Here is a 19,276-nt window from a genome sequence, read left to right as displayed (position 1 = left end):
TTTCTACTAATTCACTGTGACATTCCATCGCATTTCTCCCTCGGAGAACGGCTATTTTGGTGTCAGCACGGTGCTCAACACGGGTTGCTTCCATCTCGCACGACACTCACCAACTGACTGATTTCAGAGCCCTCCCTACCACATAGCCAGCTATGACAGAGCCATCTGTTGTTCTGCATACACACTATGCCTACAGAACTTCCACACGACACATATACATTTTGTGATCCGTTCACATATCTACAAGAAAAAAATAGTTGGCATGACTTTTGCCCCAACTCTATTTATTGTTGTTCATATGTTTGTCAAAAACATTTGTTACTTATATGTTATATAAAGTGAGAAACTATGGTTAGGTACAAAAAATTATAGTAATTTACCCATAAACATCTTTCTGTTGCTACCATTTCCTTACTGCAATCATGTTCAATACAGAGTAAGTCTTTTAGAAGCTCATTCTCATTCTCATTTTCATTACAGCCCTATCAAATAAAATTTGTGGATAAGGATGTTACTTCACTTCTGCAAAATTGTAAGTTCTTATTTTGCCTAGTTTCACAATTGTATTATTTTTTAAATTCTTTTTGACTTCTAATTTTAATCAGGACTTGTAGTAAAAAAAAAAGAGTGATATAAGGTGTTGTCATGTGCATATGGGTTCGTAATGGATTGAATGCATACAGAAACAATGATATCTTGATTAAGTCTATTTCTTCAAAAGAAACACTTTATAGTTTTTGAGACTTTTCACAGAAGTACTTGTACAGTTCTTCTCGGTACAATCAGTAGTTACCACCTCAAGCTATTAAGAACATTAAACACAATACAAAATACAGCACAAAGCACATCTAAGAAGCAAAGCTCACACAGAGATCTCTCAATACTCTGAACTCAAGTATGTACTAAAACTACTGATGCTCTATCTGGTCTTATATAGTTTTGTTCTGGCCACCTGGAAATTTCCTATACCTTCAATTTCTTGATATTCTTGGAAGACCTGTATACAGTTACATATACTGCTGGATACAGTTACTGTTACATGTAGCAATCAGATAATTACAATTGTATAGGGATCAGAGCAAAATGTCGCCAGATGATCTCCGAGTTTGGCAACTTTGGGCAAATTCTCGCCAAATTTGATGGAAAAAAATTAATCACAAAAACCATTACCAGCTTAGCGCTTTACATACATGAAATCTATTTACATTTATGAAATCTGAAGAATGCATTATTGTAAAAATAATGTTCTCTTAATATTATACTCTCAGATGTTTTAAAGTAGAAATAATAATATCATTAGTATAAGACAATTTTGGAGTAATAGTTTGCTTTGAAATTTTGAGGATGCTGCCACATAAAATGTTTTGTATTTTATGCAGAGGAAACATTTGATAGTGCCATGTACAAAGGATTTAAAATTGCAGTTTGGCAAGAAGACAGTATTGTATTTATTTAACTGACACTTAGTTTTAAAATGTAGAATTCAATTCTGAGCATTTTCATGTCACAATTTTATTACAGCATTAAAGTTAGATTAAGTAAATGCTGAATACTTAAAATATTTGTGTGATATTTCACCAGACCCTTTCTTTCCAAAGCAGCCAGTTACAAGCAGCTAAATGAATTAAGAAAGGAGTGAAATTCTTTGCAAAATTAAGAGCATGTGGCTGATTGGCCATTGCTTTAATTGATCAAAATATCAGCACTGTGGAGATGATGTTAAAGAGGACTATCTTACAAATTATGCTTAAATTTAAGATGTTTTAAATATTTGATCAGCAGCCATTAGAAGTATTCTTCAAGAAAAACTTGATGTCAGGAGGCTTTGAAGTCTTTGGAATCCTCATTTCCTGATCGTCCAATCAAAACTGGCTTGAACAGACTGGTATCCAAAAAAGAGTTTGAAATATATGATGAAGGACTTTAACACACATTTTAACATTATCACTCAAAACGAATTTATGAATATTCTTCTATCAACATCAAGGTATTGTGAAATGGTGGGAAGAAAATGCTGTGCTCTTTTCTCTGTAGAAATGGGCATGTTAAAACTGTAATGCTAGAATATCAAAGAGCAGTGACTGTTTGAATAGTACGAGGGTCATTCAAAAAGTTAGTTGCATTGCTTAAGGAAGCAAAACAAGATAGAAATTTTGCAATAACTTTATTTGTATCTTAAAGTTCCATTCAAAATCTGCTTCTTAACGTAACTACTTCTGTTATTTAATCATTTGTGGAGGCGGGGTACAAGTTTTTTGAAGTAAAGAAATCCTGTCCAGTGTCTAATAAACCATTCTTGGGTTCCAGCTTTCACCTTGCCATCCAATACCGTCACTTAGAAAGTTCTGCTTTCATGGGACCAAAAACATAAAAGTCACATGGTGCAAGGTCTGGGCTATAATGAGGGTGAACCTACACTTCCCACATAAATTTTTTCAGAAAGTCACATGTTTGTTTTACTGCATACTGTCTTGCATTGTCACATTGTAATAACACAATGACTTTCGACAATTTACCTGGCCATCGATTTTTAAGTGATTGTCACAGTCATGTGTGTTTCACAATAAGAAGATGCATTAATTGTGGCACCCTTCGGCATGAACTCTGCATCAAACCTTCTCTGCTGAAAAACAGTGTCAGCATCACCTTTCCCGCAGATAAAACAGTTCAACACATTTTTTTCAAGTGGGGGAATTGGAATGTTTCCACTCGAGAGAGCTGCATTTCATTTCAGGTGAGAAGTGGTGAATCCAAGACTCATCTCTGGCCACAATTTTGTACCAAAACTCATTTCCTTCCTTTTGGTAGCATTGCAGAAATTTCAATGCACTCTCAAAACACTTCCCTTTATGTTCTGCCATCAGTAGATGAGGCACCCATTCAGCACAAACTTTATGAAATTGAAGCTTTTCAGCAATAATTTAACATTTCCATGAGAAATATCCAGTTCATTAGAGATTTCGTCTATCTATTTTGATATTAGATATCTATTCCGTCATACATCCGTTTGCAGGAATGAATTCATTAATGTGAGCAGTAATTTCAGGATTTGTGGCAGTTGATGGTCTTCATTCATGCTCAGCGTCATCAATATCTGTACATCCGTTCTCAAACATGTTGCACCACTTTGTGATAGCTTGACATGACATTGTATTTTCACCATAAACCTCATGCAAATGTTGATAAATTTCACAGCAAGTTACACCTCTTCACTCACAAAAACCAAACCACTGCATGCATTTCCAATTTGGATGCCGCTTGCAGCTGTCAAAACATGTTTACAACTGATTATCAGACAAATTAAAATTGCCTTATGAAAGCCACTACATCACATGATACAGCTAAATGTCTGAAGTGTTGCCAAACAGTTTCATTAAAATAAGCCTTTGACAGAAAATTTTTATGAAGGGGTGCATCTAACTTTCTGACTTACCTACGTATATCACAAAATATTTTTAGTATGGTCAATGAAATGTGAATTAGACAGAAATTGGATTGCAAGGATATTGCGTCTTGACAATGCAATAATACTTTTCTGTGTGGGCTATTGCTTCTTGACAGTGCAACAAAACATTTTAATTTCTAAGAGTTTGAGGATTCAAGCTTTTCGACCTTCCTTCATATAGTCCAGATTTAGCTTCATGTCACTTTGTATTTTTAAAAGCAAAGGAAAATGTTTATGGACTGAAATTTGATTCATTTAAAAGCATTATAGACTGTATGAAATTTGTGAACAATACCTCAAAGGAAGAATAAAGTAATGATTCAGTATTTCCTGAGATTAAATAAATAATTTATTCCAGATGAAAAAAAGCTGATTTTTATGTCTCAAGTTTATTATAAAATGGTATGTTATTGAATATTTAGATTTACTAATATATTATTCCGAGAATATTGTTTATCTTATTAGAAGTTGTAGTTAAGCTAAATTAAAATAAGTAATCAGTAATTTAGATGATGTTAGTGTAATTGGAGAAATTCTTGACTATTATTCATAATTATTCTTGACTATTCTATGTTATATACTTAGGGTTGCCATATAATCTTGTATATACAGTACTGTTACCGTATTTCACTACTCATTCATGTAATACCTGAACCGTTTCCTCAGCTCCTGTTTATTCCACTACCTATCCTATTACTCAATCTTGTATTACATATCCTGTTTTCTCTGTAAACTCTGTGTGAGACAACCAGTGTACTGTTATACAAATACATATATGCCATTCCAGCCCACAATACAAACAAGGAAAGAATATTTTCCCTAATGTCAGCTTAGTGGTTGGACAAAAGAAGCAGGTGGTCAGTGGAGACAACTGAAGCAATTTTGATTTGTCATTATAATTTTAAAATGACTTGTGCCCAATTTTATAATTATTTGAAAGAAGAAACTAATGTAATTAAAGTAATGACTGAGCTAAAAATGATTAGCCTTCCACTTTTTTAATTATTCTATGTTTTCATTTTATTAAACTTCATTGATTTTTTAATCAGAGTAAAATAAACCATTACCTATCCACTATTTTCAATTTTTTAGAATGTTATAATGTTTATAATTTTTTGTTATGCTTCCTTTTTCATGTTTTGTTTTTGTAAGCATCCCATATCAGTGTTTGGTAATCATGGCAATCTATATTTACTGCATTGCTACATAAAGGTAGTTCAATTCTATTATAGACTTCAAAGGTTCTTGGTAGAGTAATATACGAGTATAGGAACTATCTGATTGAATTTCAAGCTATTTTTAATATAACTGTAGGTGTAGTTTTTTTATTTTATTGTTACATAATCATATTTTTGCTCTGTAACAAAAAAGCATGGGCATAAATTAAAAGTTAATTGATACAGTTTTTGAAAGATTATTTATTTAAAATTGTACTATATATAATATATAATTATATTATATATAGTACAATATATAATTATATTTGCTTATTAATTATATATTATATAATTATATTATATAATATATTATAATTATATTATATAATATATTAATTATATATTATATAATTATATTATATAATATATTAATTATATATTATATAATTATATTATATAATATATTAAATATAATTATATATTATATAATTATATTATATAATATATAATTATATTTGCTTTTCCAGTGACTCTTCATTTCAATGAAGCTGCTTGTGAGTGCTTTGTTCTTGTATCAGATGCAGATTGCCCTCCCAAAATAAACTTAGGTGCTTACACTTTAAAATGGAAGAGGTATGTATACACTTGTTTATACATATTTCAAAATGTTATATTTGTATGTGTCTTCTGCTGTATCATTTTAGAAAGCTAGCATTGTGTTCAGCAATTTAATGAAGAGAGCTCAGACTAAGACTATATTTATTTTTACAATAATACATAATATATGCTTACTTATTTGTGGATATATTGATGCACCTGCATGTAATTCATACTATGTGTAAATGAAGTTTTGATTATTTTGTTCAATAACATTACTTTCCAAAAAGCATGATGGACAAATTTCTTGAATTAGTTTATTATTTCAAGTTATGTATTTAAATTTTCATATAAATTTATTTTATGCAAATCAGCTGAATCCTTGATCTTACAGTACCAAGATTTGCATTGTTGGAATTGTGTTAGTTGTTTTATGAAGTTCTGTTTCATATGAATAAATAACAAAAATAGCAAAATAAATTTTGCTTAGTTCTTAAATAAGGTTTGTTGATTAATAAAATAGCTGACTGACTGCATTAAAGAAAGCATGTGAATTTGGACCCATGTTTCTGCTTACTTAGTGTTAATGTACAAATTACAAGTAAACTTTTTTTTAAAAATATCAATAAGCAAATTTTATTTTAAAAAATATGCTGAAATTCCAGTAGAGAAGTTTTACTTCATTCATTCCATGCATTTTTTTAGCTGTACTCTGAAAATACTCTTTCTCCCCCCCCCCCCCAAAAAAAAAAGATTGTGTATTATTTAATGTCACTGAAAATCAGGGATAAGTAATTACTAGGAAAATAAAAATATCATGCTTATCAACTATTTTTAGGTTTATATTTCATAATTTGTTTTTCTAATGATCCACAGTGATATTCTGTCCAGTATTTTCAGTTTCATTTAACTATTTAATTAATTTCTCTATTTTAAAACCATTAATAATTTGGAACTTAAATTCTTTATCAAGCAGTTATTTTCTGAACTGTATGTCATTTAACTATTTCTTAATACTTTTCAGAAAATCATCTAGTGAGCAGTGCTACTCCATTCACACTGATGTTCTGTTGCCTGTAATAGATGCCACAAAACCACCTATATTTTTAGAGCTGGAAAGCCCAGCTCATGGTTGGGTTCGCACTCCCATGACTATAACTTATTTTATCCACAATCGAACTACATGTGTACAGGATATGGAGTTAGTAGTGGATAGCAGTGATGCTTTTATGTATGCAGGGAATAAGCAGGTATAGTTCACCTTCTAGTCATCATATGCAAAGCATGTTTTCATTAAGTTTTCTTTGACATGATGTGTCTCATACTGTTATAAGTTTTACGCGAGTTTAAGGAAATGATTAACTGTTATTCTACATGCAAAAGCGTATTTTCTACATTTAAGTAAATAAAAAATATTACATCTTGATATTAATTTTTTTTTTTTTTTTTTTATGTTTAAATAAGTCTTGAAAATATTTAAAGAAAAAATTAACTTAAAAATAGATGGTGAGATTTTTCTGTATGGAATATCTAGAAAAAGTATTGAATGTTTGACAAAAACCTGAAGCTTTTTTCAGAAACATGTTTTAAGCATCCAACATTACAACATTAGTGGAAAACAGAAATTATGTGTTATGAGACAAAAAGATCTATAAAAATTTTATATAGTAAATTTTGTTTAGTAACTCTTTTTCTAAAATACTTTAAACTTCCTAAATAAGTCAACCATCTTATTATTTCTTAAATTACAACTTGATTATTTTAACTTGTTTAGATGATTTAAAGGTAATAAAAAATTACTCTTATTATTCAGGATTAAATAGCTCTTATCATCCAGAATATACTTTTCATACCATCTACGTTCAACTTACATTCATTTATTGGCATTTTTAAAAAACCTCAGTTATAATATATTTTTTGTTGTTATTAGTATTGCTTACCTTACCTAACACATTATACACAGCATCACTCTTACACTGTTATCCTTTTCTTTTCTTCATCTTCTTTCCCCCAACCCCCAGCAGATTTAAATTGTGAATGTCAATTATTTAATGCAGTGTTATTCAAACTTTATGGCTCCATCAAACTTTGTTACCTCATAAAAATGCAAATGACACCCCAAAAAAATTTGCGACCCCAGTCAAAGCATGGATTTTTTGTTATGTATCATCAATTCAGATTTTTTTATAATTTTTATCCATCTTGTGACCCCACTATAAATATTTGCAACCCTGTTTGTGATCGTCGTTCATAGTTTGAATATGATTGATTTAATGGATGTTGAATATAAACCTGTCTTATTAACCCGGTATTACCCGCATGACAAAAATGAACAATGTTACTCGTGCATGTTGTGTCATACCCAAGCGTGTTTCATTATATTTTCTACCAGAAAAGCTATGTATGAAAGGCAGAAAAAAAATTTAAAAAGAAAACTAGAGTTGTAAAACTAGTTAATTATGTTATTTACATTTATTTTGCATATTTTCTGCAAATACAGGCCATGGATTCCATACAAATATGTTTGTCACACCTTTCACAATAAATTTAGTTTTTTTGTCCTTTCTATTACAGTATTCAGGGCATTTTTAGCTATTACATTGGCCTTCTTTGTAGGTGGAGCAATGTCTCCATTGGATCCTTTTTTACTTCCTTGTACGAAGTAAAAAGGAAGTATTGTAATCGCGAAAAGTTTCAGGCAGCATATTTCAACGAAAATATCCATTTTGACCTCTATCGAATGCAATTTAACGATGTTTTTGCGTGATATCTGTACATAAGGACAGAATAAAATACACTTTTCCTTCAAAAAAATTATAAAACTGCTTTAAAATGAATTCTGAAGAGAATTTTTCATGGCGTCTGTACGAACGTACGTACGCATCCCGCATAACTCAAAAAAACGAGTAGCCTCAGAATGTTGAAATTTTGTATATAGGACTGCTATAACATGTAGATGTGCACCTCGTATTTTGGTTGCAATCGGCCGCACCAAACGTATATAAATATATTTATATATATATCCACTCTGTTACCTGGCTCAGTGATCTCAGTTTCTTTACTCTTATATGTTGGTAAATTGTACATTTTTTGCTTTAAAAATGATTGAATTATGTTGTTTTTATCTTCCGGTTAAGGATTTTATGCCTTTAGTAAATCTGTGTGCAATATTTTTATAATTATCAGCAATTTTAAAGTTGTTTAATTGCCGCTAAGCCTTTTTTAATGGCGGCCATTGATGTTTAGATTTGAAACAGGAAACTAGTGGATTTGTTGCCAATTTAGAGAAACTTAGCTTCGCAACAACAAAGATAATGATTTCATTTATTATTTAAATCATGCTTAATCCTTTCTGGAATTTTTTCGAGGAAATAAGCGTTTAAGATTTACTTCGTAATTTTTAATATAGATATTTTGAGTTTTTATGTATTTTTGCCTTCTCGCAAAGTGAGAACTGAATTAATTAAATGAGAAATACTCAATCGTCTGTGAAAAACTGTTTCTTTTTTGTTTTGTTTGCTTAATTTCTTTTATACATCATTCTAGCTTTATTATAGTATTTGAATAGAACATGAGGCAACGATTAGATAATTCTATTCTTTAAATGATATAAATTTTGTGCATTATGAGTTATAATATGAAAGAAATATATAAGTTAACTGTTATATAATTATTGGATTATATAACAGTTAGCTTAGTTTCCATTATAAAATTATTATATAAGTTAACTGTTATATAATTATTAATACTGTTAAGTGAATCTAGCGCCAGAGTGTCGCTCTGGTAAACAAATACTAGAGTGAGTTTTAAAGAATGCATTTATTCTATTGTGGTTTATGCGCTGTCGGCGAAGTAGATTTAATTCAATCCAATAAGTTTAAATGAAATGCAAGAAAAAATGCATATAATTTAATATTCCAATACAAGGAAGTCATGTGATGTACACATCAGATTTTTTTTCTTTTATGTTTCATGGAAGCATCGCTTTTTATCTTCTATTTTTTTTTTTTTTTTTTTTTTGTATTCTTCTGCAAGTTGAAATCCCAAATATTTCGAAAATGACCGTCTTGTTTGATGTTCAGTAGGTGGTTTCTTTGTATATAACAAAATATTTCGCACATATATTGCAGCAACGTTCAACAGTGCAAAAAATATTGGTATGAACCAATGAGTAGATTTCTTAGCCATTGAATATGTGGCAGCAATTTTGTCTACAACGTTAATTGCTTCTTTAGATAAATTGTAGAAAGTTATTGTTTCAGGTTTTTTCGATTCTCCTGTAGATGAGTCTATTACATCATCATTATGGATAGTTGAAAGTAGAATATTCTTATTTTTCTGGGTGTGTGAGACAATTATTGTGTTTTTTTTTTTTGGACATGGAGAGTAAATCTCTTTCTTTTTTTTATTAAGAAACATTGGAGAAATCTCTTTTGTTTTTTCACAATAGTTATTCATTCAAAGATACAATATCCAATAAATTTCTCAATTATTGCATATTTTCATCATAGTTGCGATAACGAGCCATATCAGAAGAAAATTTGAATGTTTGTTCGCATACTCAGAACTATAACGCAAATACTCGCGCAGGGTATAATATACCCATTCAAGGCAATATCTGAAGAACTATTTTCAGAATTTGGCCCCAGGTTTTCCCTTCTTCAAGGTTATGACCTTAGAGTTCAGATATACAAAGACTCATCCATTTCCCAAAAAAGATTAGGAAGAAACATTAAAAATTTCAAGAAGATGGGTATGCCATACCCTGCGCGAGTAATGCCGGGTTAATGTTCTAAATATTCTTGAAATCATAATTAATTGAAGTAACTATCATGACCAGCTCATCATGTCAGTGTGCAAAAACTGTAAATGAAAAGACAATTCATTAATTTCATGGTTTTCTCAAACTTTTTTCAGGTGTTGACCAGTTTTAAAAATTAGAGTGTTCTGTAGACCATCTTACTCATGTCCCCTTCCAAATCAATTTTTTAGCATATATCGCTACTAGTATACTTAAATTTTTAAAACAAAATTCATTAAAATTCATTAAATTTTACAGTGATGTTAAGTAATTAAATTAATAAAACAAAATTTATATTTACTTTTAATAGTTTAAAGCTATTAGATTTGTCAGTATCTTATTTACTAAAAATTAAAGCATTGCTCTTATACACTTAATGAGATAGATAAGCCTGCCAGTTCTCGCATGTACATTAATCGATTGTAGTACTTTATTTCTCATACAGATACATAGGAGCAAATTGAATTCTAATTTTTAAAACACATTGTACAGTTCACTATACAGAGGCTGTTCGCACATTTTTTAGACGATTTTGGTAAGCGGTAATAAAAAATCGTTTGCTGCAAAAGAAGTAATTGCAATTGTACTATGTTTTTAAAAGTCAAAATTATCGTCTGTGGCTTTTGTTTTTATTCAAAATGGCAAATTTAACAAAGCAGTGGTTCGAAGGCTACATTTATGCTCTTTCCGAAAAGAAATATGCATACTCCATTATCCAAAAACGATGTGAGGGTCATGGTTTTGTGATATCTAAAGTGTAGATAGGTAATATTATCAACAAGAAAGGAAAAAAAAAACGTTAAATTGGATCCTCAAGTGGAACAAAAATTCCAAACAATTATCCAAGGAAAAAACGGACATCTTCGACTATTGCAAAGGTACATTGTTTAATGTTAAAAGAAAATTCCCCTAGTCAAAGGATAGTTGCAAAATAATTAAAATGCTCGGTGTCTACTGTAAACAAAATGATAAACGTTGATTTAAATCTTAAGAAAGCAAAAAAATGCAATGTGCATCGTCTTCTTCCAAAGCATATAGCTCAACTCAGGACACGCTGCAGAATTCTATATGAGAAACACTTACCCAAAGAAAAATGGAAAACAGTTGTCACAATAGATGAAGCATGGTTGTATTTAAATGATTGTAACAAAAAAGCCATTTAGTATCATAAAAGACGAGAAAAAAAATTTAAGCATATGGTTCAAAGAATCAAAAGAAAGTTTTTCTAAGGGATTCATGATTGTTGCTGGTTTTTCTTATAATGGCAAGTTAAAAATAAAGAGAGTGCAAAAAAAATGTCCAGATTAACTCCAAATACTACAGTCAAAAGTCGTTAATCCAGAATCGTCAGGACTTCGGCAATTCGGGATTATCGATTTTTCCGGATTATAGATCATCAGTTTAAATCTCGTAAGATGGCATGCAGAAATTCTAAAATTAAAAATATGAAACCGTAATTTATGAAATAAAGAACAATTACGATCTAAAGGGTATCAAAATTTACACACAAAAAAAAAAAAAAAGCTTAATATTTATTTGTTTACTTTATTAAACATTTCTTTCAATGTAAGTTGTTTCGTTTTATGTGATAATACTTTCTCTTTAATTCTATAAACAAACATAATTTCTTGTTCGGTTACAAAGTTTCGCTGTTCAAGTCCCGTAATTGCTGTGCCGAGAATACCGACTAACTTGTAAATCGAAATTTTTCCGTTTTCACTAACCTCTCTGTCACCTTCTTCATATCTTTATCCATTTTTTGCAGCAATTCCACTTTTTGTTTGACGGACATCAAAACATACTTTCGTTTTGTAGATCCTTTGGGAGCTCCAGCATCGGAAATTCTATTTGACATAATCGAAAGTTTACTTTTATAAAATTGCTCTTACAGTCTGCAAAAAATAATAAGCCGCATCCAATTCGAAGATTAAGGAACAACGCAATCATCAACATTAACTGAAATAGATAATTAGATAATTTTAGCTTATACTGTCCGTTATACATTAAACGCACACGGGAAAACGTATTCTGCGCTTGCGCACACGCATATGCGCAGTCGTAAAGGTCTTACGCGCACACATAAACGCCTATGCGCATGTGTCAACGCAGCGCCTGCGCAGAAAGTTTTTAGCTTTGAGGTCCGGATTATGGGTGTCTGAATTAACAACTTTTGACTGTATCAGGAACATATTTTATCGCCAATTTTTCGGAATGAAATACCATTGCTTTACCTACAGTGCCATCAATCTGTGAGACTCCATCAGGACAAAGCTAGCAGTCACACATCAAAATCCACTGTAAATTTCCTAAAAGAAATGGAACAAAAAACTGGTATCAAGCCCATACCCTTCACTGATATCCCTACTAAATCTCCCGATGTGTCACCTATGGATTTTTGTGCTTTCGGACTTTTAAAAACTGCAATATCCAAACGTTGTCCCAAAACCCTAACAGGACTCTGGAAAGCTGTTCGGGAGGAATGGGATAGAATACCTCTTCTGCCACTTCAAATTATTATCCTGGAAATTGCGGTGTCGAAAGATAGCTCTGAATAAGGGATGTCAAAAAGAACATTTAAAACACAAGAATTTTATGTAATTTAGTTTTCTGAATACAATATACATCGCCTAAAAAATGTGTGTACAGCCTCTGTATTCTGTTTTCACTAGTAATGAGGTTCAAAAATTAACCATATCTTCTGCTTGGAATTTCATTTCAAGGCAAGTGTCATTTGAGAGTTCAATTAACTGTTGTCTTTCAGTTTGTTATTTTTACTATTGCTTTTTTGGTCATTTTTGGAAATCTAGGAAGAACTCAAGGGCGGGCTTCAAAGAACACTTATAAGGCCATGGATCATAGATTGAGAAACACTCATTTAATATATATTGTGTTCACAAATGAAGGCATAAGATAAATTACATTGCAGTAACATAAGGATAAAAATCTGTGTTTTGGTTTTTCTTAAAAATTACTTTTGCTGTTGGAGATGCAATTTTAATTCGTTAGTATTAAGAAATGTTTTAGGTTGATGCCAAAATTAAGATATTTCTGATGATATGAGTTATATACACTTGATGGTCTGGATCAAGTTACAGAGTGGTCATTGTCTTTTTATTAGTCATATTTCAGAAACTTTTCATCTAAGAATTGCTATTATTAAATACTAATTTATTTATAGGTTATATTTTAAAATTTTTATTTAATGTGCTTTATGCCTTAGAATTGATATTATACGATATTAATTTATAAATTTGTTTTTAATGTGACTTATACATTTTACCATCAAAGAATTGTTTAAAGAATTGTTTGAATAAGAATAAATTTGTTATGTGTTTTGAAAAGTTATATTTTTATATTTAAATAACTGGGATATAATGCATAGAAAATACAAGGTATTTTAAGTGTATTCTGTTTTGTGTATATAATTTTGTTTTATGTCTTCATGTTTCTTCTCCTGTCTGCACTCATAATTGTGTGAAGTTCTAGATATTTACAGGTGGATTTTGTAATTGTGTATTAGCTAATAAATCTTATTTTAATATAAATGATTAATTAAATTTATTATTTCAAAATTTGTACCATGCAACTTTTTTGATGAGCCGATTCTTCTCTGTCTCATATTTATATTGCATGTTTCCACCCCCTTTTTTTTCTGATAAATAATATTCTTAAAATCTAGTGCCCATAACAAGCTACAGGGTGGCAACAAAGTTAAACATCTGTGTTATCTTCAAAGGGAAGGATTCTCAAATGAAAAAATTCAACGGTTACATCATGTTATAAAAAGGGATGATCAGTACATTTAAAAGATTTTAAAATGTCAGATTTGGTATGAGCTAAGAGCTAACAGAATGCTAATTTCATGAAAATAATAAGTAGATAAATTGATAGTCATAAGAATATGTTATTCATTTAAAGAAATGAAGTCAATATTCGTTCACAAAATTGTTTTTAATAGCATACAAAAAATAAAGAATATAAATCATTGTTTAGGAAATGTTATAACATTTTTCTTATTTAATTTTCAAAACTGTCATGAACTACTACACAGACCAAGGTTCTTTTTTAAACTGTTGATTTTTCACAGCTTTATTTCAAATTATATTGCTTATAAAAAGAGACAGTTTAGTGCTTGAAGAAGCAGTCATTTATCGGTACTTGACTGTATTATTCACTTAGTTTTTGGTAGCACCAACAAATGAAAAACATATGTTTTCAATTTTTCAGATGCATTTCCGAATTTTGCCAAGAGATGTTTATAAATTGAAATACAATCTTTATCCTTTGGTACCTGGTTATGCTCTTTTGCCACATCTGCGTTTAACTCTGAGTCCTGGAAGATCAAATGAGCTTTCACTTGATCCTCTTATCCGAGAAATGATTCCTTCTCATATATTTGTCATGGTAAGCAATTTTTATTAATTTGAGGTGACTGAAAAATCTGTATTATTTATAAAAGATTGTAAATTATTTTTTGCAACAATTTCTGGCATAGCCTCATTTTTTCCGGTGTCTACAAAAAGAAATCATGTTTTAAATGAAATTATTAAAAGAAAATTTCCAAAATTAGCTACATCACATTGGAACTATTCATCTCGTTTGGTAAATACCATAAAAAGCGAAAGGCAAGGCCTATCTGATTTATTTGAAAATATTATTGAAAATCCAGAAGGCTGGGATAATGATACAATTAATATTGCAAAGAGGTATCACATGTTTTTTTGAAGAATTTAACGGTAATTTTCTCCTAAATATTTTTGCCAGTGTTTAGTTAGACTGATGTTCTATTTGACATTTTACGAAAAACTAACTTAGATATAGCATATTCTAGTCAAAAAGTAGAGAAAGTTAAAGATGCAATTTGAAATATGCGAACTTCTGTTGCATTTGATGAAGTTTATGAAGAGACTATTTCTGTAGTTGGTCCCCCAAATTTAAAAAAAGCGTCGTGTAAATTTACAAAACTCAAGTGTAGACCAAGACTAACATTTTTAAAATTTATATTATGAAAGAATGGATACTATTTATTGTCAGTTAGATGTCCGTTTTAAAAAATTAAATTCACTCTAATTTTTTGAACTATTGAATTTCAGCTTTTTTAAGAAATATCAAAGTAAATTTCTGGATGAATGCCTAATTTGTTAAAGAACGCTTATGCAAAATATTTCGATTTTATAAAGCTAACCAATGAATTATGCGTTCTTTATTGTAGTGAGTCATACCATGAAATGAATTAATCAAAATTTATTCAGCATATAATGCTGAATGACTTGACAGATGCCCTAAGCGAAGTAAATAAATTGGCACATTTAATTTGTACAATTCCATTTTCAACTGCTTCAGTGGAGAGATCATTTTCAGCATTGAAAAGAGTAAAAAATTATGCACGCAATTACAATGAGCCAGAATATATTAAACAATTTATCTCTAATATCAATAGAAAAAGAAATGTTACACTTATTACGGTCAAAACCAGAGTTTTATGATCATGTAATTGATGAGTTTGTTAGTAATACGTATAGACGTATAGATTTTGTGTACAAATGAATAATAAAAAGTTAAAGAAGTGTTTAATGTACATTTTTATGGTTTTATTATTATTGTTGTTGTTCTCTGCACACCTGCATGAAAACCTACCACACGCCACTGGTTTTTACATAATAAGTTTTAAAATTTTGCAATGAAGTATGCGGCCAGTGTTACCAGTGATGAGTTGAATGAAATATGAGGCATGTGCTACCAATGAGAAATATAATGCACCATATAAAAGAACTACTGTGAAATATTTAGCACTGAAGTATTTCAAATGATATTTATGGGTATTTTACAGAAAAGTGTTCTTTTACTTTGCTGTTATATCCATTACATTTTGCTGCTAAAACAGAACAGTTTGTTAAAATAATAAATAGCTCCATTTTGCAGCTATCAGCCTTCTAATAAACCGAAAATATATTAATTATAAAAAATACAAAATTTAAATTAACTTTAAATTTGCTTTATACAAATAGAAAATGTTTGTTAAATTTAATAATTTTATTTTATTTTTAGTTTCAAATTTATTAAAGTGTTATCTTAAAATCAAGCATTTGCACAATTTGGAATTTATCAGTTCCAAATGCTGAATTTATTTAAGTATTATATTTATTTTAATTCTTAACTTGCATATATATATAATTATGAGTATTTAGCATGCAGTAAAAAAAAAAAAATGTGCATTCTGTAAAACTCAGTCTAATAGATATTTATATTTAAAAATGCATCACAAATAAATTACAAAGAAGAAAATATAGCACATAACAGTGTTTAATAGCAGTTGTAAAAAAATACAAGATGTATAAATTTAATAATTTAATTTTTTTTTTTACTGTTCCAAATTTATTTAAGTATTTACCTTAAAATCAAATTTAATTAAAACAATTAAGTATTTGCAGTTTTGATAAGTATTAGATTTATTTTAATTCTTAGCTTGCATATATAATTGTGAATGTTTAGCATGCAGTATATGTTTATAAAACATGATCTAATATCATCATTACTTTAATTGATATTAAAAAATGCATTGCAAATAACAAGGAAAAAGTTTAGTTCATAACAATATTTAAAAGCAACTAAGTACCTCTTGTCATCATAAAACACATTTTGCTTTCAAAAACAACATAATAGCACTGATTACAAAATTGCTCAGATTGCCTATAAGTTAAACTTTAGAATTGTTTTCTCATTTATTAGTAAACATTGTTCAGATCCCATCTTTGATTTTAATTCTTGTAGCATTTTAACCTATCATGTCAATAATGGTTTTACATATATCAGCTAAACTGAAACAGCTTTGAAATTTCTCATCAGGTAACAGGAATCTTATGTTTGAAAGGAGAAATAAATAAATTTTTGATAGCTATTCGCAGCTGGACACTTTATCATAACTTTGACTTTCAGTTTACAAAAATTTAAGTATAGCTTCTTCAGATAGTAAACTGGATTTCTTTGAACCTTTTCACAGTAACAAAAATTTTTCATCTTTACGTAATGAAACTAATTTTTTGATGTTTTCAAGATTCTAATATCTTAGTATTTTCAGATTTGATTATTATTTTCCACGACAGATCACATTAGATTCATTTGTTTTCGATTTGCTTGATTCATCCTCCCCCCCATGTAAAATCATTTTGCTCTTTCAATTGCTAAAATTTTCTTTTTTCCTTCTGAAATAGAAGACCTGTATCTGAGCATTCTTTTTTCAAAATGGATTTCGAAATCTACACCAAAATAAAATTGCATTTCTATCTAACTTTTAAATATATCATCTTCAAACTTTATATTAAGGAAAAAAAAAATTGGTATTTGTCCTTAAACATTCTCATTGTATACCCTGGAAACAGCCTTTTGTCAGATAAATATGAGCATAATTTACTAAAACATTGTCGCAATTTTTTTTTTTTTTTTTTTTTTTTTAATCTGCATGTCTGCATTGACCATGTTAGTTAAGTGAAGTGTACCCATTGGCTGAATGTTCTGTTGGCTAGATGCCATTTTGGCTAAATGTACATGTTGCCTAAATGTCTTATAGGCTAAATGCCACAGAATTTTCCTTGCATAATGTTAATGGGATTCATTTGTTGGTAGTGATCTAAGATGACATCTTTAAATTGCTGTTTTTAAAATAAATACAAATAAGAACACATAATTGAAAAAGGGTTCCATTAATTAATTAAATAACTTATGAAATTTTTATTCCATTAAATTTTAATTCCTTCCAGTTTTACAAACAAAAAAACAGGCGTAGCCCTGTAAAGGGCCTCCTTTTTGAGTCATTCAGACATATACATTACAAATGTCATATAGCATGGCCAAAAAGTAGCTATCAGTTTTATTGATGAATCTCCATCGTGCTTCTGAAATAACACTGAAGCATTTGCTGCATATGGTATTCCACATGTTATGTAGAATATCTAGCTTTCAAATTCCCCCAGCATCATATAATTGTTTAAGTGATAATAATGTCTGAAGAATTGACAAAATTGTCAATCCTGCAGACAATACTAATACTGATGTTATGAAAAGAAGTTATTAAAACAACAACCATTCTTATTGATGCCATTTACAAAATAAAAAAGGGAAGAAATGAAAGCAGTAGATAGCAGTAGCTACATCATTACCCTCATCATTACTTTAAAAATTATTTTACAAAGGCTTTGTCCATTGGCAGATAACCCTCACTTCCCATCAGTTTCTCAGTATAATTTATATTTAAATTATCAAATTCAAAATGGATATTTTTAGTATAACAGTTACAGTTTGATAATTTTCTATAAATATATCTTTTCTAAAAAATATCTTATTTTCAGACACTTGTTAAAGTTTTTGTGTTCAAAAAAAATTTTTTTTCAAAGTAAAGCTTCTTTGTAAACTCTTGTAAGATCATAATTTCTATTTTTAATGGTAAACTGAGATAAATATCTTGTTTCTCTGTGTACAGGAAGTACAAGGTCAGTGAACAGAAAAAAATGTTTTCGTGCTGAAAATGCTATTTATTATATTTTCTCATAACTTGAAGAAGCTTGCTAAAAAAATACTTTTCTTTAATTTTTATGTTAAACATGAATTTTATTCCTTAGTCTATTGTGAAAGAAGAAATTTTCTATTTCAATCATTCATGATGTGGTAGGATAAGCCATAATCAAAAAATGAATTTGATTTATTTTGTATATAGGTTTATCTAAAAAAAAAATAATAATAATGTAATGATGCTATTCCATTTTCAAGTTTTATTTATTTATTGTTTCAGCCACAAGGAAAAGGAAATTCAGAAGATGTTGCAAGACTAGCATAGCATATGATTCAGCGTGCATGTTTATTAAAATTTTTAGTATATGCTCTTATACTGTGATAGCAAAAAACATGAGCATCATTTTGTGGTCATTGTACATTGTAAATTATGCTCTCAAATATTTATAATTATGTAGACATTTATAGTTATATATGGAGTATTCATAATTCTAATCTGTATGTGAGATTTTTACAGAATAATAAATATTTTTTTCTTTTAATTGTTGCTCAGTCTAAGGTAATTTTAAAAAAATTGAAAAAACTGAAGTTATAATTACTTTTTACATTCAGTGTACTTGTATTTATAGTTTATATATGCAGCAGCTCAATATCTGACAATGAACTCTTCTTATAAAATTATTCAGAAAGTGTATATAAAAGCAAATTATGATATATTCTTGCAAAAGCTATCAATAAAACTGATAGCTAGCTCCTGCAAGAATATATTGA

At 29.4% G+C, this 19,276-nt stretch overlaps 1 protein-coding gene across 3 annotated transcripts in view; it reads left to right on the top strand.

The window, feature by feature from the left end:
- Positions 1-19,047, top strand: part of gry (trafficking protein particle complex subunit 11 gry) — a 122,278-nt gene extending 103,231 nt beyond the window's left edge. For all 3 annotated transcript variants that reach the window (XM_085823758.1, XM_085823756.1, XM_085823757.1), the window contains exons 27-31: positions 481-532; positions 5,130-5,235; positions 6,224-6,449; positions 14,228-14,404; positions 18,786-19,047. In XM_085823758.1, coding sequence (XP_085679884.1) covers positions 481-532; positions 5,130-5,235; positions 6,224-6,449; positions 14,228-14,404; positions 18,786-18,830 — 606 coding nt within the window. In that variant the 3' untranslated portion in view covers positions 18,831-19,047. The remainder of the gene's footprint in view (positions 1-480; positions 533-5,129; positions 5,236-6,223; positions 6,450-14,227; positions 14,405-18,785) is intronic.
- Positions 19,048-19,276: the final 229 nt, after the last annotated feature.

The sequence above is a fragment of the Stegodyphus dumicola genome, chromosome 9 (genome assembly GCF_044657685.1).
Source record: "Stegodyphus dumicola isolate Sdum_Otavi_A_Nest chromosome 9, ASM4465768v1".
Classification (NCBI taxonomy): domain Eukaryota; kingdom Metazoa; phylum Arthropoda; class Arachnida; order Araneae; family Eresidae; genus Stegodyphus; species Stegodyphus dumicola.
This window is presented reverse-complemented; position numbering and strand designations above follow the sequence as displayed.